At 41.5% G+C, this 22,368-nt stretch overlaps 3 protein-coding genes across 4 annotated transcripts; 2 read left to right on the plus strand and 1 right to left on the minus strand.

Annotated features, from left to right (window-relative positions):
• The first annotated feature begins 20 nt into the window (after positions 1 to 20).
• On the plus strand, positions 21 to 6,559 carry ppp2r3c (protein phosphatase 2, regulatory subunit B'', gamma). The gene is made up of 13 exons (XM_066694482.1): positions 21 to 209; positions 597 to 721; positions 891 to 995; positions 1,115 to 1,227; positions 1,491 to 1,588; positions 1,842 to 1,912; positions 2,667 to 2,799; positions 3,659 to 3,714; positions 3,920 to 3,995; positions 4,304 to 4,440; positions 4,559 to 4,696; positions 5,841 to 5,900; positions 5,996 to 6,559. Exons 1-13 carry the CDS (start codon positions 143 to 145, stop codon positions 6,182 to 6,184), a joined length of 1,368 nt encoding a protein of 455 aa, XP_066550579.1. The 5' UTR covers positions 21 to 142; the 3' UTR covers positions 6,185 to 6,559.
• Positions 6,560 to 6,953: 394 nt separating this feature from the next.
• fam177a1 (family with sequence similarity 177 member A1) lies at positions 6,954 to 11,336 on the minus strand. 2 transcript variants are annotated; one of them, XM_066694484.1, is made up of 5 exons: positions 11,055 to 11,336; positions 9,965 to 10,138; positions 8,896 to 8,962; positions 8,432 to 8,529; positions 6,954 to 8,209 (listed from the first exon to the last, which is right to left on the minus strand). In XM_066694484.1, the coding sequence occupies exons 1-5, from the start codon at positions 11,121 to 11,123 to the stop codon at positions 8,009 to 8,011; spliced, it is 609 nt and encodes a 202-aa protein (XP_066550581.1). In that variant the 5' UTR covers positions 11,124 to 11,336; the 3' UTR covers positions 6,954 to 8,008. The 2 variants fall into 2 exon arrangements, with proteins under 2 accessions (XP_066550581.1, XP_066550580.1); XM_066694483.1 differs by having other exon boundaries at positions 9,956 to 10,138; positions 11,055 to 11,322.
• Positions 11,337 to 12,378: 1,042 nt separating this feature from the next.
• Positions 12,379 to 20,880, plus strand: fbxo33 (F-box protein 33). The gene is made up of 4 exons (XM_066694481.1): positions 12,379 to 12,952; positions 15,664 to 15,774; positions 16,263 to 16,945; positions 17,075 to 20,880. Exons 1-4 carry the CDS (start codon positions 12,525 to 12,527, stop codon positions 17,332 to 17,334), a joined length of 1,482 nt encoding a protein of 493 aa, XP_066550578.1. The 5' UTR covers positions 12,379 to 12,524; the 3' UTR covers positions 17,335 to 20,880.
• Positions 20,881 to 22,368: the final 1,488 nt, after the last annotated feature.

Raw genomic sequence — 22,368 nt, forward strand, 5'->3', positions numbered from 1 at the left:
CTCCCTGTTAGCCAATCATCAGCGGCTATTGCGCTGTAAAAACAAATGGCATAGCGGAAGGGAGAGTGGAGCTTGTTTTGGGGAAGCTGGTGTTTTATTTTATTTTTTTATTAATGTGACTTTTAATTAGTCTACTATTGTAATGTCAGACAATAAAGTGGTGGAATGGAAGGAGTTACTGAAAAGAAGGCTGGCAGCTTCAAAGAAAGGTAAGCGAATAAGAAACCTCATTCATCTGAAAAGATAGATTTAGTATCGGTAGTTTATAAAATATTGCTGATTCAGAAGTGAATGTGTCAAAATCAAACTGTAACAAAATGAAAATGTATTCACTTAACTTGTCTTCTTAAGCAGTATATATTTATGTATGTATTTGTTTTGTTTTCTACTTCCAGGGTATTTTTAAAATAAACGAATAAAACCGTAAACGTAAATGCTTTCTGCACTAACTCTTTGTTTCTGTCCAATACGTATTGCCATTATAATAAAAGAGAAAATAACCTTTAAAATGCATATCATAATGGTTATAAATGCTTAATGCTGAATGTATGTTGAATTGAACTGGATACCATTCATTTAAAATTATTTTTGCACAGATGGCAAGACTGAGCAGGAGAAGAAAGAAGAGGAGATTAACCTTTTTACAAAACATTACTTGGAGTGGAGAGGAGGAGGGAAAAGGGATTTCTCTTACAAGAATATACCACGTTTCTATTACCGGGTAGGTGCAAACACAGATCCAATGAACATTTCAGTACTTTGACTGGCACATTGAAGCACAGTTGGGGGGCACAATCCCTGGGAATTTTATGCAAAATATTTGTGAAGGGTTTAGTTTTTAATTCATTTATTTGATTTAAATCATAAACATGACAATTGCCTTCCTGCAGCTCCCTGCTGAAGATGAGGTTTTGCTGCAGAAGCTAAGAGAGGAATCTCGAGCTGTGTTTTTGCAGAGGAAAAGCAGGGAACTTCTGGATAATGAAGAGTTACAGGTTTGTTACAAAAAATCCAGACTTTTGACATTTTTAACAAATTTATCTATGCGTTTTATTAGAGGTATTTGTTAGTCTTTCTTCAGTTAAATGCTATCTATCCCTGCTTTACATCATAGAACCTGTGGTTTCTGTTGGACAAACACCAAACGCCACCCATGATAGGGGAGGAAGCCATGATCAATTACGATAGTTTCCTCAAAGTAGGAGAGAAAGCTGGAGTGAAGTGCAAGTAAGTAAAAACTGGCCATGATATAGAGTACACACACTGTACAAAACTGGAGGCTGGAAAGGTTGTGATAGGAGTGGAATATGTAACTGAAAAGTAGAATCACTGCATCTGGCCACACTGTTACAAAATGCACCGTACTAAGTAGTTATTGATGTTCATAATATATATTTTAAAGCAAATAATCGATTATGATCAGGAAGGGGCTATTGGAAACCAATACATAATCTCAAATCAAATCTGTGACTGTTCTGTCCCCCAAACAGACAGTTCTTCACTGCTAGAGTTTATGCCAAGCTCCTGCACAGTGACCCGTATGGAAGGATATCAATAATGCAGTTCTTCAACTACGTCATGCGCAAAGGTTTGTCCTGAGTCCAGCTGCTCGTCTGTGATTAAAACAAACCAATTCCTTCCCACAGCATGTTTTCTGAAAATGGGAAGATAAGGGAAGTGTGACACCCAGTAGCTGCAAATGGTAGTGTTTCTTTATGCACTAATTAAGACCTGTCTGTTTGCTGGTATTTCTTGTATGTCCACATTTTTTCTCCCCTAATTATGGTGATTTTGATCAGTGTATCTCCTCAGTGAGTAACACAGACCCTCTCTGTCTCCAGTGTGGCTTCACCAGACAAGGATCGGATTAAGTCTGTACGACGTGGCGGGACAGGGATATCTGCGGGAGTCGGTAGGTGTTCTGAAATGGGACACCTTTTACAAATGAAACCTTTAACTTGGCACTACACAATTATGCTGCAATTCAGTGCATACTTCAATTTTTATTATTATTATTTTACAATGACTAGCTGCTCCCCCCAGCTCTCTCTTTTCTGGAAGTACTGCTGATGGATTTGAAAGACAATCCATGCAGTAACCTTGTGGTCTGAACTTGTGGAGATCATCTTGTGTAGTTGTCTGATCTGGCTTCAGAGCTTGGCAAGAATTGCAGGTTGATCATTCGTACAGTGTTTCCTTTGTTTTGTTGTAAAAATGTATTTAAAACATATTGAACTGACTTAAAATAGGCACACAACACAATATCATAATATGGAGGCTTGCCTACTGTCAGATGTATCAAATCATCATTTATGCAGGTTTGCTATGGCTGTTCTAATTGTGACGGTACAGAGAAGTGCTTTGCAACACTATTTGAGCTGAATATTGTTTTGATGAAAAAAGACTAGACTACATGCCTACAGAAATATGGAAATCCACAGTCAATAAACTTTATGCTGCAGTCTCTCTGTCTATTAGAAACTGTCAAGTCCTTTTCTGGACTGAGAGATGCTTTCTGAGGTAGGAATGATCCCTCAGATGTTTTCCTTCTGAAGGAGGCCTTGCATCTCCTGTTGGTCACGCAGCCTCAAGGCAGTGTGGCGCTTAGAAATAATCTGTCTGTGGGCGCCGGTGTCCTGAACTCTCAGCACTGTGTTGTTCGATAGGACCTGGAGAACTACATCCTGGAACTGATCCCCACACTGCCACAGCTAGACGGCTTGGAGAAGTCCTTCTATTCCTTCTACGTCTGCACAGCTGTCCGCAAATTCTTCTTTTTCCTGGATCCTCTTCGCACCGGTTTGTAGTTTTCATGAATTCGCTTCTCTCTTGCGTTTCTTTCAATTTTAGAACGCATATAGCCTTTTTTGTCTGATTTTAGATATGAAGGGAACAATTGCCCTGTCGTCTATAAGCCTACATCATTTTATTACACCACACTGACCTTGCAATCCACACCTAATGACTTTATTGCAAATAAATGTTTCTGTAGGAAGAACACATTCCAAATGATAAACATCGTCTCTGCTGTTCTAGAAATGTGTGTTTTTTAGCTGCTCGTGTGATGGCTAAGATTGCTGTGCTGTTTGCCTTAACCGAGCCTGCAGGGTTTTATTTGGCATGACTAAAAGAGCTGGGCTCAGTTCGGGAGCTTTGGGAACAGCAGTCTGGCTTCAGAAATCGGCCACGTCCCCTAGAGAGTTTATGTTGTCGGGTGATTAACTGTAATCTATTCTCACTGGTATACTGTATGCTATCCCAGTGAGAATAAAATTTGCCCAGTCAATCTGTCTAATGTGTGATAATTTGAGTAACCTGAGGTATATGAATGACAGTCTGTAATATCTATTTTATATCTGATTTAACCCTTCTGATTCACATAACGCATGCTATGTGTAAAATAAGTTGAAAAAACGTGAACAGTGAACAAAAAGTGACTCATCTGCTTTAGACAGCTTGCAGGTAATAGCAGTGGTGACCCTGAGATCAAAATGACTGTTGATTACTATAAAGAGATGTTTCTACAGAGCTGCCTGTTTCTGCTTTATAAAGACCTAGAAATTGGATTATGTATTCCCATCTCTGAATACTTTTTTATTTTTATTTATTGTGCTTTGCAAAAGTTTAACTTATTTTTACTACTTCTTTTTATCTGCAGGAAAAATAAAAATTCAGGACATTTTAGCTTGCAGCTTTTTGGATGATTTGCTTGAGGTAAAATGTATTTTATTTATTCTCATATTTTGGGTCTGCCTTGTTAAATACATTGAGGAACATCTAGAGAAGAGTTGCTTTTATTAATTCATCTCCACACATTCTTGAAATGTCACAACCTTGAGTTGGCAAATACTACGTCTGTTACGATCCAGTACATACCTGTGTCCTGCATACTGTTACACATCCCATGTTTGTGTTTCAGCTCAGAGATGAGGAGCTTTCCAAGGAGAGTCAGGAATCAAACTGGTTTTCGGCTCCTTCGGCGCTACGTGTTTATGGTACATCATAATATGCTTTATTTTTTCAGGCTGTTGGAATAGTTTTTGCATCTAATTCAGATAAGTCTTAATCAACTCCTCCTTAACCTGTGTTCATTTTAATATTCAAAAGAGAATGTAAAGGTGCAAATTGTAACTTGTCCCCCAAAGGTCAGCTAACAAATAGCATTGATTAGCTCCTTAGCAAGCAAGGAGTGCTGAAAGGTTACAATAAACAAATGAGAAGGACCTTTCTCATGCTCCTAGGAGTATGTTTATAAAATGAAATACCGGAGGTGCTGTATCTGAACAGTTTTGCCTCGTTGCAGGTCAGTATTTAAATCTTGACAAGGACCACAATGGGATGCTGAGCAAGGAGGAGCTGTCGCGCTACGGCACAGGAACACTCACAAACGTGTTTCTGGATCGGGTCTACCAGGAGTGTCTCACGTACGATGGAGAAATGGTAATTGCCAGCCTGTTACACCCGATATCGGATAAGCAATTGGCAAAATACAGATCATTTTATCTTTCCCTGTACATTATTTAAAACTGTGAGAATTGCCTTTTAAATTTGTTCTCAGGATTATAAGACGTACCTCGATTTTGTCTTGGCGCTGGAGAACCGGAAGGAACCTGCCGCCCTGCAGTACATTTTTAAATTGCTGGACATGGAGAACAAGGGCTACCTCAATGTGTTTGCTCTCAATTATTTTTTCAGGGTGAGTAATACTGGGTACAAGTTTATAGACTTACTGAAATGGCAACCATTTACTAATATAATGTATTTATTTCCTTAAAGCCTGTGCTAAATCCCACCCAACACATCAGGCCTAGCAGAAAATCTCAGATCAACTGCAGAGCCAGTGTGTTATTTCTGTGGGTACTTATTCACTAAAACAACCCCTGGATTAAACTTTATACCAGTGCTATAATAATTCTGATGTTAACTATTAACAGCCAATCTGCCAAGTTTAAATACATTCAAAGCATAAAACATGATCTATTTCGAATGTTACCATGATGTCTGAGCTGTTGCACTGTAGTGAAGATGGTCTCCTCTAGAGAAAGCCCACTTTGTTTGTTTTTCAAAAGATCTTCAGTGAAAGGAGTGTGGCGATTCCTCCCAACATGACAGTGAAACAAACCCCCTGCTGTCCCCCCAAGCCCTGCCTTTCTGCTTCCTTAAATAAGACTGTCTTTGTGTTAATTACAGTACGGCAGATAGAGCTCAGCTCCAGCCTTTTGCCTGAGGAAAGAAACTTCCTTTATGGGATGGGGGAGTTTATATGCAGAGCAGGTGCTTGTCAGGGAGAGGATTATAACATCGCTTTGTTAATTATTGTGGCATAGTCTTGAAATCTATTAAACATTGATGACTTTTTATATATACGTTTCGTACCAGCCAGTTCCTGGACTGTTTATTTAAGGTCTGTAAGAGCTATATGACATACTTGAACTAGATTCCCCCCCCACTAATTAACACAGCCTCTTTATATTACATTTATGTCTTCTATCCACCCAGTTGTTTTTAGCTTTAGTGAAAAAGCAAAATGATTTATTAGGCGTACGTGAAGGTACTAGACATTAAACCACTGATAATTTTTACAAGAATAGATGCACATTCTTTAAGTAATATTTCACTGCATGAAAAGGGTTACAAATTTGCAGCTAAATTGATGTTTATGCTTTTAAAAATCAAAACCAGTCCCCACATCTACACAAGACTGCATTTTTAGAGAAAAGTGTTGTCTTATGCAGTGCTGAGATCCTTTAAATGTTTTTCATTCCCCCTGTCGGAATTTCCCAATATGAAATGGTAAAGGTGTGGGCAGTCGGCTGACCTGTGCTCTTGTTTGCACTCAGGCTATCCAAGAGCAGATGAAACTACACGGGCAGGAGCCAGTGTCCTTCCAGGATGTCAAGGTAAGGATGTATTTAACATCAGGCTGTGAAGAAAAGTGCTTTGACTTCATTTACTCTTCTCTTTGACATTTTTTCACTTTGTTTTTGTGTCACAGGATGAGATCTTTGACATGGTGAAGCCCAAGGATCCATACAAAATCACTCTGCAGGACTTGGTGAACAGTAGTCAGGGGGACACCGTGAGCAGTATCCTCATCGACCTCAATGGCTTCTGGACGTATGAAAACAGAGAAGTCCTCGTAGCCAGCGACAACGACAGCAGCGTGGATCTAGACGACACATGAAGCTCGAGCTGAAACGAACGCCAGCGATCTGCTCCCTCTGGGGAAGTGTACAGTGTATTATAAAGTCCTATATTAACAGTGAACCGGTCAGTTTGTATTCCCAGTCCGCAACATGAACACATCCCCCATTTCTGGTTCCTCACAAAGTGCACAAACCAATGCATGTTATTGATCATTATTAAAAGTTTATTAAGCTGTATTATATACAAAATAAAATGCATTTCCTTCCGAATTAATTATAAAAAAAGCCTTCCACTGAAACATGTACATAAATAAATTATAAAATTGTTTTATAAACAATGTGAGCTAGTTTTACCTTCCTGTAGCAGACAGGGTGAAATGTAGTGCGAACAATTAAAGTAAGTGCAGACTGGGTTTCACTTGACTTACTCCCTTTTTGCAGACTTCATCCTCCCGTAGGCCACGACTCACCATTGCTGCCTTTGGTTTTAACATCCGGTCAATCTCTATTCATGGCGATAGCTGGCAGTCATGAGAGTAAGCTTGTGGTGGGCTTTATTTATTTGCATCTATCTTCTATAAAGGAAACCTATTATACCAGGACTGCAACATTGAAGTAATACAGATATGAAACTGATGGGAAGCATATAGCTGAATTAATAAGCTGCAGCTTTGGTGTCTAACTCTCCAAATCAGTAGCTGTCTGGTCCCGACTGAAGCAATTCATTTCTGCAAATACTGGGTGTTGTGTTCGAGGACCGCTACGGCAGTGTGTCACACATATGGCAAAGATAGACAGAAGACTGTGTCCGAGGTATATCAAGGTTTTGCTTTAAGAATCGCATACTACACTTCTGCATAGCGTACGTGAAACACCATCGGATCAGCAAGGAAGTTAAGGTGAGACAGTAAGATTAAGTAGCTAGGTTGGGATTTCCCTCTGATTTCCAATAGTCCACGCATTGGATAACCTAATACAGATCTGAAAGTAGCTGCTGAATCAGATCCCGACTGATTTTACATCGCTTTGGTATTTTATAATGTAGAATCGGATCCATACGCAGTGAACCCAACTTAGAAATACAGCTTCGAATGATGAGCCTGCATTCTTGTTATTATGGCTATCCACAACTACAAACAACAATTGAAAAAAAAAAAAAGGAAGATTCACAAAGATAAGTAGCACCAGCATTTTTCCAAAAAATAAAAGACTATTCAGGGTTTTTTTCCATTTCCCAGGGAGAGAGTCTTTGATGCTACTATTTGCATTTTAGGAAAAATACGGCGCTAGTAAATCATGCAAGTAAAATTAGTATCTGCAGAAAAGAACGCGAAACCTCAGGTAATCTGTAGTGCACAAGGGTCTCCGGAGGCGCCAGCTAGAATCAGTTCACCCATATGGCTGCGCATTTCCGACACGAAACTGCAATAGGTGACATAGGTACTAGGTTTCAATATACTCTTCTGGCAAGGTCTTCTCAGTCTCGTAAAACCTCCTCAGGCTTTGCGTGTAAAGGCCACTGGAATTATACAAATGTTTTAACAGAGGGATAGTTGCAGTAGACGTACATTAATCATTTTTCAGGGTTACAGATTTACTCATCGCGAGAGAGAGAGAGAGAGAGAGTCCTTCACAAGATCAGTGCTTCCCTACGAGATCTCTCTCACCTGTAGACTAATGATGACTTCACACAGGACATACCAGGAAAAGGTGGGTTGGGTGTTTGCAAACGTTACACACACACACACACACACATTAAAGGGGGAACAAATGGTTAAGTGAAGTCATGCGAACAGAGTGATGCTGAAAACATACGAAAGGTCAGATGCCCGTCTTCTTTTATTCTTCTCCTTCACGGCGGGTTAAGTGGGAATGGGAGCCGTCACTCTGTTGCTTTCCGAAATCACGTGGGGCTCCTTCTCCAGCTCAAAGGTGACGTTTACGAAGGACGCCGACGGCTCTGGCTGCTCCGTGTGTGGCTCCTGGCCCTGCGGGTTCTGCTGCTCCTCGAAACGCCGCTCCGCCTCCTCGGACATGCGGTTCTCCACCTCCTCCTCCTCCTCCTGCCAAACGCATCATTCAAAGGGACTGGGCTCAGTATTTTCAGCAGAGGAAAACAAAAACCTTTCACATAAAACAATGCTTTAACCCTTTACAGAAATACATTGGTTTTATATCTCATTTTATTTCAATTGCAATGCATGAAAGGATTAATCCGAGTCTCGGTCCGTGTACTGCAATTCAGCAACTATTTCTGAGTTATCAGTCCATTAATGGCCACATACCTCCTTCTTCACCCGGTAGTATTCGTCGATGGCATATTGGTATTTCGGTGAGGTGATGCCAAAGAGCGATGCCATCTTCTCTCCCATATAGTCACACACTGAAAATCACACGATGGAATAAGAAAATTCACAGGAAGGTGGAGTATATTAATGAGACTGATACTACACAAATTATTCAAAACACACATAAATCCATATATCTTTGTTTACAGAATTGGCAAGATTTTTTTATTCATCCCCCTTTAATGTGAACTGGAAAAAGAAGAATTAACTGGAAATATACTACATCCAGAAGCTAGCTTGAGTCTGCGGTGATAAAATGATACATGAAAGTTACCAGTGAGTCAGATTTACTCGGGATGGTATATCGAAGAGTGCAGAAATTGAATTGACAGAATCATTTATAAAAATAAAAATAAAGTGTTCCTCCATGACATGATCTTGCACACATTTCCGACACTTACCCGATATAGTTGAGGTGGCAACTCTCCACATGTGAAACCAGAAGTATGGTCCCCAGGTCAGCTTGGACTGGAAGGAATACACAGATAGATCAATTCAGTAAAATTAATTCAGCGCATGTCAGTAGAGAACTCCAACCACAACCACCTGGTTAGGGAATGTTTGGAGACAGAGCAGAAACTAGCAGGAGGTTTTAACTTAACTACACCCCTGGCAACTCAGACACCAGTCTAATGAGAAGCTGGACGCAACGGGAGTAGTGGGAAATGATGCTCATGGAAATGACTGCATTAGACTTCATCAATCAATCACTGTTTTTAGTGAGTAAATAAATAGACCAACGAAAAACAAAAGTGTAAACAGAGCTCTATTCATGCAAAAATTTAAATGTTTTCAGATCACAGTGTGTACTCGGATCACTGCCATGAAAAATCCACATAGCAGTCATGCTTTTTAATTTTAACTCTTTAAGTTCAACAAAACCATAAATCTTTGCTAAATCCTCAGAGAGAAGCAATTTGCATGACAAGAAAGGCCATTCATTAGAGCACATTTTCCATCTTTATTCAACATTGAAATTGTAAAGTAGAAAAACCCAGCAGCTTCTTTGTTTTAATAATCCGAACACCTACTATGTTTTACCCGCAGGCTCTGAACCCGATTTATTTCTTGTAAAGCACAAGTAACTTTCCATTACCTGCCAACAGCTCACTTTCACTCCAGCCTCTCCCTGATTGAACACTATGGCACACATTCAAGTAACACCTTCACATAGAGGCATTCAAATTGTACATTTAAAATAATTTAGACTAGAACATACCTGTCACTAGCTTCGTGGAGCTATGCCTTCACTTCTTATCAGTGTTGTTAACAAAAGGCAGTTTAGTCAAAGGTGTAAATGCCTAATTCTGCCTTAATAGCTTGACTGATATGCATTTATAAAGTACAAATATATACAAATAATATTTACAACTGCCCCCAAAAAGTGTTGCCCACACTGAGCCTTCCTCCTGCCAGTGTGTGGTACAGTGCAAAGATGGAGGGTGTTCAGGGCAGCCTTACTGGATCTACCGTGGGGAGTAGGTCTTTCTTCTCGGGTATCTCCTCCTCCTCTTCATCAGTGCTGTACTCCTCCATGGTCTCCCCACTGGCGAAGTGAATGACCCTGCGGGGCACCTTCTGCTCCTTCTTCTTGCCCATCTCGCCCAGTTCGACGTTCTCGAAGTCCTTCCCAACACCTGGGGTCTGCCGACACACACGAGACAGCAGTCTGATGTTTACTCACGAACAGAGCAGCACTTCTCTGATGTGCCGAGGGTCATGGACCTCAGAATGGCATCAAAACCAACACGTTGCATTAGTAAAACTGTAAATAAATCTGATTATATAACTCAACTAATAACCTAAATTAATATAAATTATAGCCACGAGAAGAACATGGCCAGATCCCATCGGTCATCTGTCATGTTTTTGATGACTTCATCCTCATTTAAGCCAAGACTCACCATTGATGCCTTTGGTTTTTTCCAACAGGTCAATTCATATTCATTTCAATAGTTTGCAATCATGAGAGTATGTCTATGGAGGGCTTTATTAAATGTTTTGGCATCTATCTTCTATAAGGTCACATGTTGCATTACTGAATAAGTCTGCAAATAACATGAGGAAAGAATCTCGGGGATATTACAACTAATCTAGTATAAACGAATACAATTTAGCGACGAGAAGAAGTTGGCCAGATCACATCTGTCACACATCTGTCATTGTCTTCTGAACCACAGTGGATCTGTCGGTGCGAGGGGTCCATTGTTCAGGCAGCACAAGCAGATGCCAAGACAGAATTTCTAATATATTTTAAAGGCTCAACAACGTCAATCGATCACAAAAGCCTGTGTTAATAATGACAATATAAAGACTACAAATTGTTAAGAACACGTAAAACATGACACCATCGATGCATGATGTCATATGCTGCATTTGAAAAAGAGACCTCAGCTTGTATTCAGTCATGAGTACCAGGAAATAAGTAAAGTATGCATTCCTAGCAACAACTGCTGAAACAGGATAGTGCACTATATTGCTCCTGGTTAAGATCAACAGAAGCAGCCTCGGTTACGGCTGGATCAGTTGTGCATTGACGATCAATAAATAGATACTTTACCTTTTCCATGTCCATATTCTGTCCCAAAGACACGTTTATGTTCGTGAGATACAACGACAACTGTGCCATCTCCCTTTCCCTGCACGTCTATGATGTAGGGCTGTGTTGCTTTTCTTCAGGGCGAACCAGGAAGTGACGTAGTATCTCCGACGCGTTTTCACGCAACCCACCGCTTCTCCGGGCAAGCCCCGCCCACACAGGATCCGAGGCGCTGTGATTGGTCACTGGCCGCACGCAGACACAATTGACAAGCATTTCCTGCAAGGTGATTGGCTGCATATGAAATGATGGACAGTCCTCCACTGACCAATGCCGGCGTCGCTTGCCCGGAGAAGGCGTGGGTTTCGTAATAACGCATCTCCGAACGGGCCTTCAGCACTGTGGAATAAATAATGTGTTCATAATATTAATAATAACAAAGTACCCATTATAATCATGTTGTTGTTTTAGTTATGCGAATATAAATAAACTGGACAGTCGGCGAATGAATATGGATGTCACTTGTTTTAAATTGTAGGCTATACAATATTACACAGAATACATTGAAACAGACTACAGATTAATTATTATGATTAGTAATAGTCGTCATATGGTTTTATCTTTAGTGGTGTTATACGGGCTCCAAACAATAACAGAAGGAGCCTATATAAAATCCAACAAAACTACCATTTAAAATGTTTCGTATTTGGATCCTAGTCAGCTAGCCTCACTATTGAGCACCAATAACAGTAAGCAAACTACTCTTTCTTTAGGCTTATTTGTTTTTTAACTATTTAAGCACATGATGTAAAACACGAGCAAGTTACACTGAATGCTTTTGATCATGTAAAGACTTGGCAAAATACCAAATAAACATATACATGCTTTAAGCACAGCTGCGAAGCAATATAATTTAAACTACAATTTCTAGATGGTTCTGGGTAGTGAAACTCGGTGAAGCCACAGGGCTCCCCCATGACAAGCCCGCAACGCCCGGCCTTTCTCCCTTTCCGCACCAGCGTCACGGCCGCCGGGGCGCATGCGCAGTGACGTCTGCAGACAGACTCCCTCTGCAGTAAATGTGGAGGTATAGCAAAAATAACAGGGATTGGACTGTACCATGTCCTAAAGTGTGTCAGGCGCCGTTATGTCACCTTGGAAAGGCGATCCACTGTTGCTATTCCTATGGGGAAATTATGAAAAAACATCTAATTTTCTGATTTAAAATGAAACGTATACAAAAAGTGTTTTTTAAATGCATGAACCACTAATTAACATCTGTTGACTATATTGAACACCCCCCTTGCACTGGCATCGTGGTGCGCCCCGGTAGTAGTGAAGGGAAAGCTGCTGGGCAATGTTTGTTTTCACTGGAGGGGCTCTGCGCGACAGCTGTGCCGCGGCGGGTTCTCGGTCGAGCGGCGTCCTAGCAGTGCGTAGCGGTTATTATTGTCTCTCTCTCGGGCCGCAACAGTCCACAGTCTAGCGGCCATGGCTCTGTGCGGGGGTGTCGGAGCCTCGGCCTTACCGAGCGAGCTGATCGTGCACATCTTCTCCTTCCTGTCCGCCCGGGACAAGCTGCGGGCCTCGGCCGTGTGCTCCCGTTGGAGGGAGTGCCTTTTCTACCCGACGCTCTGGACGGAGCTCAAGCTGCGGCTCGGCGGGGGCAGTGGCGGGGGCGGCGCCGGTTCCGAGGAGAGCCCGAAACTGGAGTTCCTCATGCGGAAGTTCGGCTCCTTCGTGCGGGAGCTGCAGCTGGAATTCGCCCCCATCGAGGGCTATCTCGGCCCGCTGCACGGCGGGGAAGGCAGGATGGAGTCCAGCGAGGACGACCCGCAGTTTGCCGGACGCTGGAGGGATGCTCTCCACACCTACCTGGATCAGGTGCTGTGCGTCCTGCGGAGTCTGAGGCATAACAGGTACTGCACTGCGATGAGGCGTCGTTTCAAATCAAAATAGCGAAGCTACATGTTGTCAGGTGCAGCGCTGGTTAGCCCACGGGTCACTCGTCTTAGTTACGTAATCGCTCCGGGCTTCCGTAGCCTCTGGGCTTCACGGGGATTAGCTCTACAAGTCATTAATGGTATTTTCATGCGTGTTTTCCTGGCTGCATGGTAGTCAAAACTGCTAGAGTCGCCTGACAGAGGAAGAAAACAAACCACTAGTTCATGATCGGTCATTTCCCCCCAGTCATACCAGGGATGCTGGCAGCCATTGCGTCACGAGTTGTGTTTTTCGAATGCTTACCTTGACCCCTGAACTCGGCTAGTGACCCCTGAACTCGGCTAGTGACCCCGGTGCCACTCTGCGCAGATAGTGATCTTGTCCCAGCTTCAGGCATTGTGTGGGTTGTGCGTTTGTTTTTGTATCAACCAAATGGTATTTATATTTCCAATGAGCTGATTGTATTTAAATTAAATTAATAAAGTTGTTTTCCGCCACTACGCAATTGCAGCGAGAGCGTTTAAAAAAGCTGTGATGTCGCAGAAGGAGCTAGATCTGTAGATCTGTGCGTGATCGCAGCCATTGATTTGTTCTCAACCCGTTCACCTTTGAAACTGCTGTTTTTCAGTTGTCATCATGCACAGCACGAATGGTGGAAACGTACAGTTTACCATATGTAGGAGACTTATTAAAATGATTGACGTACTTGGGATAAACTACTGCTGGAACTGTCGTTGGTGCCTCTGGATTTATAGCTTTAATCATCTGATGGAGATGTTTATTTGCACTACGCCCTGTATCCAAAAATGCTGCAAAATACAATCACTCCAGGTATCATTTGCATAGCTTTATGGTGAATATCCGACTATAACTCCTGTTGCAATGCATTACCTTGAGGAAATGCTTATTTAATAATTTAGTAATTATAAAACATGTCTGTCGATGACCTGTACTGATCATGATTACTTAATCTGGTTTTGTTTCAGGCTGTAGGATATCCACTGGTGTCGTCTGCTGTCGTTTTCATGCTTTAATGGACAGCAATGCCTGTGTGTTTGTTTGTGTGATGCAGAGCCAGGGTGGATGATGCGTCAGATGTCTATGCAAGTTACCCATTGAATGCGGGGGCGAAGCACTGTGCTTTAAAGGTTGCCCGTTTTATGTGTTTGAAACAGCATCTGTGCTTTATGCATTTGATTTGAATGGCCGTTAGGGACTTTTGGCATGCAAACACACAGTAGCATTCTTCATTTGACTCCAAATATGTAATGCGGACAACTGTAAGCTTTTTTTGTTTATATTGAATATCCTTGTCAGTCAGCAATGTGTCACTACAAAGGTCGACCAGTTTCCAGTCCTGCCAGTGGGTTTTTCCAGTTCTCTATGAACGTGGTGTCTCTTTACTAAATGCGTTGCTTTTTTTTCTGATGGTACAGCAATTCTGTTGTGTAGTAGGTCTGCTGGCATCCAAACCCAAAACAAAACAAACACACATGGCGTACAAAGTGATTTAATTCTATAGGACATAGTGTTTAAGAGTTTGCATGGCAAAATCAATAACAATTTAACACATTTACTTGTGTTTTCTAGTGTCAAACATATGTGATGAACTATCTCCACAGCACAATAGTTCAAACTGGGAAGAACCCCTTGACAGTTAAGTCTGTGTACTTGTGCTATGTGGTTTACAAAGCGTTATAATGCATGGGAAGTAGTTGCTTCAAGGTCACTGGCACAGATTGCAACAATCTGATTTGTTGAGGAACAAACCATGCCATATTATGATACTTGTTTTCAATGTGAACAATAAGACTTGTGATATTAGATTTCTTTGAGCTCTAAGCTGTTCCTATTAGAGTATTAAAGGATGTGTGTTGCTTATATGATGGAATATGGGGGCTGATGTCTAGTGCAAGATATCTTTGCGGCTTTATGTTGCATTTTAAATCCTATTATTCCATGAAACAGTGGCTCAGTCACTGTTTTCTTCTAGATTTTAAGAACAGTAATTAAAATGAGTGGCAGGTTTCTCCATTGAACAAGTGTTCTCTCCATGATTGTCACAATATTGTTCATGTGTAGTTTGTGGTACATCAGGATTGTTTTGTTCAGTCATTTGCTAATGAATGACATTGCATGACAATAGAGGCGTGTGGGTAATGTGTTCCAATATAGGCATAAGCATTTACCAATTCCAGCATCAGTGCAGCTTGTTTGATCATAAATGTACTGGACTGGAATATCTGCACATTATAATCTGTTTCACATCAATTTATGCAGTGTGGAAATCGCACTCATTTACAGTATGTGTAAAATGGAACAGGACGACAGGATGAAGTAAAATCCGATAATGTTTGGGAACAAAAAGGGTTCTCTTTCTCCAACAATGATTGCTTCTGTTTGAGCTGGTCAAGGAATACAGAGATAACTATGTCTGGAACAACAATGGTATTATAGCTTAGTTAAATGCATTATTTAAACAACAAAATCCAATTAAACTTTGTTTCTGCTGTCTATTTTGGTCTGTGGGACGTTTTCCCTTTTTTCCTGCACATGGTTGAACGCTACTGAACTGCCAGAGATTGGTAAAGCCTGTGATTGTAGCTAATTTAGGCCATGTCAAGCCCTGAGTAATATCCAGTAATGTTCCACTTGCTTGACTATCACAATTGTCTGTGTGTTTCAGGAACCTGCAGAAATTGAGCCTTTATGGAGACACCTGTATTCTCCAGGAAGATGGCATTTTGGACAGCACCCATCTCAGCCAGGTTGACCAGGGAAGCAAGAAAATAAAAGAGTGAGTCGCAGGAGAACTGTCCTGTTGATTTATTTTAAAGGGTATTTTATGGTACTTCCCTTTTATTACAATTTGCTTTTGTTTTTTTCTTTTTGTTTTTTAGAAAAATATGCAGTGACTAAAGTATCACTTGGAACAGGGGTTCTTAACCTTCTTTTTTAGCTAACTTTGAATCAACACTTGCATTTCAGGAGTGACATCCCAGGGGTGAAAATATCAAATTTTGGATGCTTCCATATGAGCTCCTGTTCATTGGAAAACCTGTATAATCACACATACAGGTTTTCCAATAAACATCAATTTACTAGCCTTTGATACAATTCATCTCCTTTTAGTGTACAATACTGATTTGACTGCAACCACCTTCAGAACAAACCCAACCTATGATGTAAGCAAAGTGTCGTGTAATTCCCCTGCTGTCAGTAGTGCACAGTTCCCTGGGCCCTGCTGAACGATGGCTGGTGTTAATGGCTCGTCTCCTCCTGCAGGATTCAGCAGCTGTTTGAGGAGATCCTTGCCAACAGCCGGCAGCTGAAGTGGTTGTCCTCTGCGTTTATGCTGGGAATGGTGACCCCTAACTCCCTGTCCACCATGTCCAACTCGAGTGCCAACTCCCTGGAGCACCTGAGCCTGCTGGACAACCAGCTGCCCTCGCTGGTCCCCGCCGCCGAGCTGGAGCGCCTGCTGCACCTGCGCTCCCTGGCCCTGGATTTCTGTGACTTCACCTCCGAGATGTGTCGCCTCCTCGCGGGCCGCGACCACACGCCACTGCACCGGCTCTCGCTGCTGCTCAACGGCACCTGCCTCTCAGACAAGCCCCTGGACGCCACGCCTGGCGACGACGACTGGAAGGCCCTGGTACGCCACAGCGCCAATCTGCGGGTGTACGTCATGGCCCTGGACGTGCGCAGCCAGGACCTGCTGCGTGTGCTGAAGCCCAGCCTGCCCCTGGAGAGGATCCACTTCGACAGCTACTCGACCTGCGCCTCCGAGGGCACCGTAGAGCTCATCTCCCTGCAGTACCACAAGACCCTCACCCACTTCATCCTCATGAGGGACCTGGTGGAGAGGGACGACGTCGGCTTCCCGGACCTGAGTGACAACCGCAATGAGGACCCGCTGGTGCTGCTGGCTTGGAGATGCACCCGTCTCTCCTTCCTGGTCATCCATGGTAAGTGTGTAGTGGAATGGTGCTTTTCAATTGAGCTTTCTTCTTTCCTTTACCCATTTTTGTTCCCAGAACCGGGTCTGGGTCTACAGACGTGTTTGAAAGCCTGTTGACGTCCCTCCGTTGTTGCAGGTTACACCGTGTGGGCGCACAACCTTATCGCCATCTCTCGCCTGCGTGGCTCCAACCTGAAGCTGTTGGCGGTGTCGGAGGAGAGCATCGACTTTGACCAGGAGTTATTCCTGGAGGAGGATCCTGTCAACAACCTCATCAAGGAAGTGTCGTTGGGACTCAACCGCCCCTGGCACCCCATGATGGACACCAGCGTGGTCCTCAGCGAGCCCACGCAGCACTTTTACAGGGAGATGCATCGCTTCAGTGAGGGTGTCTAGCCTGATGGCAGCACCTCCCTGTGGTCCCCTGTGGTATAACGGGGGCCCTGTCTTTTTATTTTATGTTTTCCTTTTTTCCTCCTTTCTGTAGTGTGAATTAACCCTTTATACGTGCTGTGTTTAATCAGTATTAGCTCTATATTTATATCTATCTATATATCTTGCTTCTTAATCGGAGAGTATAGTCGGGTATCGAGTTAGTAGCTAATGAGTGAGTGTGGGGGGGGAAGGGCTTTTTCACGGCTAGCTTGCGAGACTTTTTAGACGTGTGATATATATATTTTTGTATAGGGGATTCTAGAGTTGTCGTAAGCGAAGCGGGTCTGTCGTCGGTTGTCAATCCGTCCCCCGCCGCTGAGCCGACCAAGTCGACCGTCACTCTTCCGCATCTCGTGGCTCGAGTCTTCCGGCCGAGGATGGAGCGCTGATGGAAACGAGTCCAGCCCTTCAGCCCTCTTGTCCGACGCTTTTCCAAGATGTCGCTGTGTTCGGGTAGACAATCCTGCCGGTTTTCCGACGCGGAAGTACAGACGCACTGCCGCCGACATGGCTTTCCTCACCGCGGCCGCGGAGCCGAGGTTGGAGTCCCGATGTTGTCCGTGGTTCAGTAGGTTTCTTACTTCCCTCGCTCGGTGTCTCCTGAGCAGGAACACTCGTTGACATGGCAGTCCATTTTAAAATCCTTTTTGGTCCGTCTCAGGTAGGCAGCACGTTAGAAGATGTAAGAAGCAATCGGCCAGTCTGTCCGTCTGTTTGTTAGTCTTGAGTCACAGTTGCCTTGGACATCTAGTTGTTTCTATATCAAGGTTCAAAGCATTTTTTTATTTTTTTTTTGCATCTGCTGAGTTTGGGATGGAAAGAGAGAGGAAAAAAAGAAAAGCAATTGCTTGTTCCATATCTCAGGAATCTTGCGCCAATGGTACTTCTTTGTGATATAAGGCTTCTGTCTTGTGCTGTTGTCCAGGCCGTATGTGCCAGAAGGCTGAATACTGTGTGAATTTGAAAAGCTCTTACAAAACACAATTTAACTTTCCTATTACGTCATTCCCTCTGTAGTTTTAAAAAGGATAGACATCATTAGCATTCGTCTCTGAGACTTTTAAATATTTCCCAGCAGGTGGATTTTGTGTTTTTAAAGCTTACGATGGGGGGTATATTGCTTTTGCATAAATAGCAACAGGTAGATGTAATACTAACACCGTTTTAAGGATAAATGTACCCTTAAATAGAACATCGCTTTCCATCTCCGTTAGTCTAAACAAAAACAATGGTAACATTTCTACAGCATCCGCATGGTTTATTTCGGAAAGAGGACTTTTTCTGTGGTCTTCATTTCATTTTCTTTATTAATTTCGTTTATCATACGTGTAGAATTGTTCGTCTTGCAGTTTCAACACATACATTCCTAACATCAACAGCAGTTTTCGCTATTTCAGTGGATTCTAAACTTTGCATTGTACGTGCAATGAAGTGTTTTTAATCTGTTAATCAGCCCGAGTCAGATCAATGAATCCGCTGAACACCATTGAAACCGGGTGAAAATTCCCACAGATTACTAAACCTAACTATGCTCAGCAAAAGTTGAACACCGAGAATGCAGTCTAGAGACCTAAGATGCGATCGCAAAGGACATTGATTTTGCGTGATAAACATCTCAACCTGTCTGGTTGCTGTAGAATGCAATGTAATTTAAGCACAGTGTTCATGCTTGAGAAGAGCAGATCTGGAAGACAAAATATGAAAAGTTGTGTTCAGGGGATACTGTCTGTTATTTTAAAGGCCTATTCTTTTTAAAATACAACACCAACAGAAAATGTGAGCCTGTATTTGGAATTTGGTACATATACGTGGGTATTGCAGCCTTCTCAACGGGGCAGGGAGTCAACTCATTGAAAACTAATGATCTTTCATGCTGTGCCTAATTCCAGATCGCTTTCATCTCAAAATCAGCATTATCGGTTAATTTTTTTTTTTAGTTTTCGTTAATTGTCTGGTGAAGAATTATCTTTCTTGTGAGAGAGTTTACTTGCATCAGTTTTTGTGAGGTTAAAAAAAAAAAAAATGCATATATCAGACGGGAACGAAAATATTGTATGAATATCAGAAAGTACCACTTTCTTACCAGTGAACAACAGGAAACGGCCTTTCTCAGGGTAACTGTCAGACTAATTGATCGGAGAGGAGTCAATCTGCTCAGGCTTCAATATGAATGCTAGTCGTGAAAAACCTTTCTCAACAAGTCACTGGATTTTACTTCTGTCAGCGCCTGTGTCAGCTGCCAAAGATCATGGAAATACAACCCTTAAGAAGTGCCCACATGCTGGCAGGGGCAGGCCAATGGCTGGTCAGCCGAGGTATACTACTACTAGATTTACGTACTAAAAAGTCGAAGTTCGACCTGTGTGGTACACAGCTGTGCTGTGGCTTGGTCATCAACTTTAGAACTCTTTAACAATGCACCTGTTTCACTGTGAAGAGTGAATGTAATTTAAAAATCAAGGTTGGTTCAATCAAACCTGTAAGCTGCTATGAAACGTTAAGGAACATTCCACTGGGGAGATGAAAGGCCAAATGTCTGCATGAAATTATTTATTTTTTTACTTTAAATTCTTTGGAAGGGGATCCAGTAGTTAATAGATTAACTGGTCTATTTTAAGAGTTATGTTTTTTGCAGTGTGAAAAAAGCTAATTGCATAAAATACTTTCCCACCTCACCCTTTTCTTTATCAATCATCATGGCATATAAAGGGGGAAAATAACATGATGTGATCATACAGAATGTCCAGTTATTTCTTACAACTTGGATCTCCCATATATTTTCTTTTAAGTGTTTGTTTCAAAAACTTCATATGCATTCTCAATCGGATTTCTCTTATTGAAATAGGGAAGCTCTTACTACACACCATCGCTTGAATGCAGGTATTGGGAATTTACTGCCGCCTGTACCACTTCACCGACTCCAAAATCTATTTCAAAAATTGAATATCCCAGCCTTAAGATTGCTAGATCAAAGCTTGCTAATCAGAACAGGGTGTGACCTTGTGTGCAGTGGGGGGTTGACCATAAATGCTTCCTATTTTTTGGCTTATTCCAATTGATAGAAAAAATGTAAAACTCCATAATCTCCCGCTGTTTTCGGTCCACTGCTGTGTAGGTCAAAATCAAGCGGCACCAGACACATTTGTCCATGGTTGGCTTGCATAACAAAAACGTCAAACTATGCAAGAGGAATGCATATAATCTCTGGCTCTTTCATTATTTTATTTTTTTTCTCTGTAATCTAACTAAAAGGTAAGAACTTACTTGCAATGATACTTGGCCTTATTATTTTAAAATCTTGATGCTTCGGAAGCCAATTCAGTTTCAGGGGCAAACGTGGGTACAGACATAGTCTCTGTGAGACTTGCCAGCTGACCCCAGTTTTAAGTGGTACGAATGTTGTGCATTTATTGTTTAAATCAGGACAGTTTGCGATAATGAAGTCGTAAAGTGGCCACCGTGGGGTACTAGCAGTGCTAAGACCTGGCTGCTACCTTATAAACTTCGTCCGGATTCTATTTATGAACATGAGGAAAGTTTATAAGAGTGTTGTTTTACAAAAATGGTTTTACCATCTTAATGTTTAATATTTCGACAGGTGTGCACTGTCTGTATTTTGTCTCCAGCGAGCACATAGCGTTCGGATTTTATATGTACATCAGCAAACGTGAATCCACTGGCACAGTTGTGAACATGCCAGATGTGGTGAGATTTTATCTATTGAAAGTGATCGGATATAAAATAGAAAGAAGAAAAACCTGACAGATGTGGGTAAACCAGCCGAATGTGGATTGAATTAATGTTGAATGGTTTATGTTGAATGCATTTTCTTTTTAATCCGTAAATAAAAGCATTAAAAAAAAAAGACAGTTTGTTATTCTTGTTTACTAAATTATGATTGCAAATTGTGTGGTTTTGCACGTGACAAGGTTCCCAATTAGCATTTTGCATCAAGCATCAAAATAAGAGATGATAAAGATTTTCACTTAAGGATTAAGATTTTTTTTTTATACCATAGTTGTTTAGAAATTATGCAAATGCTAATTAAAGTTGGTGCCAAATATTGATAACCTGATTATGATGCATCATTTTGAATGGGTTAAAATAATCAGTGTTTTCAGCTGAAACACTTTTGAAAAACATTCTCACTTTGTTGTAATAAAAGTGAAAAATTGACTTCATTTCACTTCTGTCACAGGTTTGTTTAGATATGGAATCGGCACATTTACAGGCTGCAGGACTTAAACCTTTCTGCGAGTGACTTGCTGTTTGCTTCTCTTTTTTTTTAAAGAACTACACTTTCTGGGGAATAATATCTATATATGTATTGTCTGCCATAAACCCCGACCACGAACAAGTCACACAACAGAAAGTTGGGGACGTCAAAGCCAGCTTTTAGGATGATCATTTATTTTATTTGACACAGGGAAACTGAAGTAACGAATCGAAAACCAGACATTAAAAACGGTTTCTCATTTTATTCCAGATTTATTGCAAATAGACATTTCCGAATTGCAGATTTGTACCTAAAATATTATTGAAGCTTTCTAGTGCCAAAATACAAACCAATACATATGTTGAAGTTATCGAGGTATTGCTTTACAGGATTTTACGAATCTGTCGTGCTATAATGAAATGCAATAAACATGTTGTTAATCGATACAAGCTTATTTTAGTGTCTGATCGCTGCTGAATTGCTTTTCTGCATCATATTATTTTCATGTCATGATTAAATGCATTACTAATGCTTCACATTAAAGCAGCGATGGCAGGGACTGAATTAAATGCAAAGCGCACGATTGCATTACATTTAATTCAGTCCCTGCCATCGCTGCTTTAATGTAAAGCATTAGTATTGCATTTAATCGTGGCATTAAAATACTATGATGCTGAATGGGAAAGCAGGGATCAGACACTAAAAGAAGCTTGTATTGATTAACAAAGTGTTTATTGCATTTCATTATAGCACGACAGATTCGCAACATCCTGTAATGC

This window comes from Amia ocellicauda, chromosome 21, assembly GCF_036373705.1.
Source record: "Amia ocellicauda isolate fAmiCal2 chromosome 21, fAmiCal2.hap1, whole genome shotgun sequence".
Taxonomy (NCBI): Eukaryota; Metazoa; Chordata; class Actinopteri; order Amiiformes; family Amiidae; genus Amia; species Amia ocellicauda.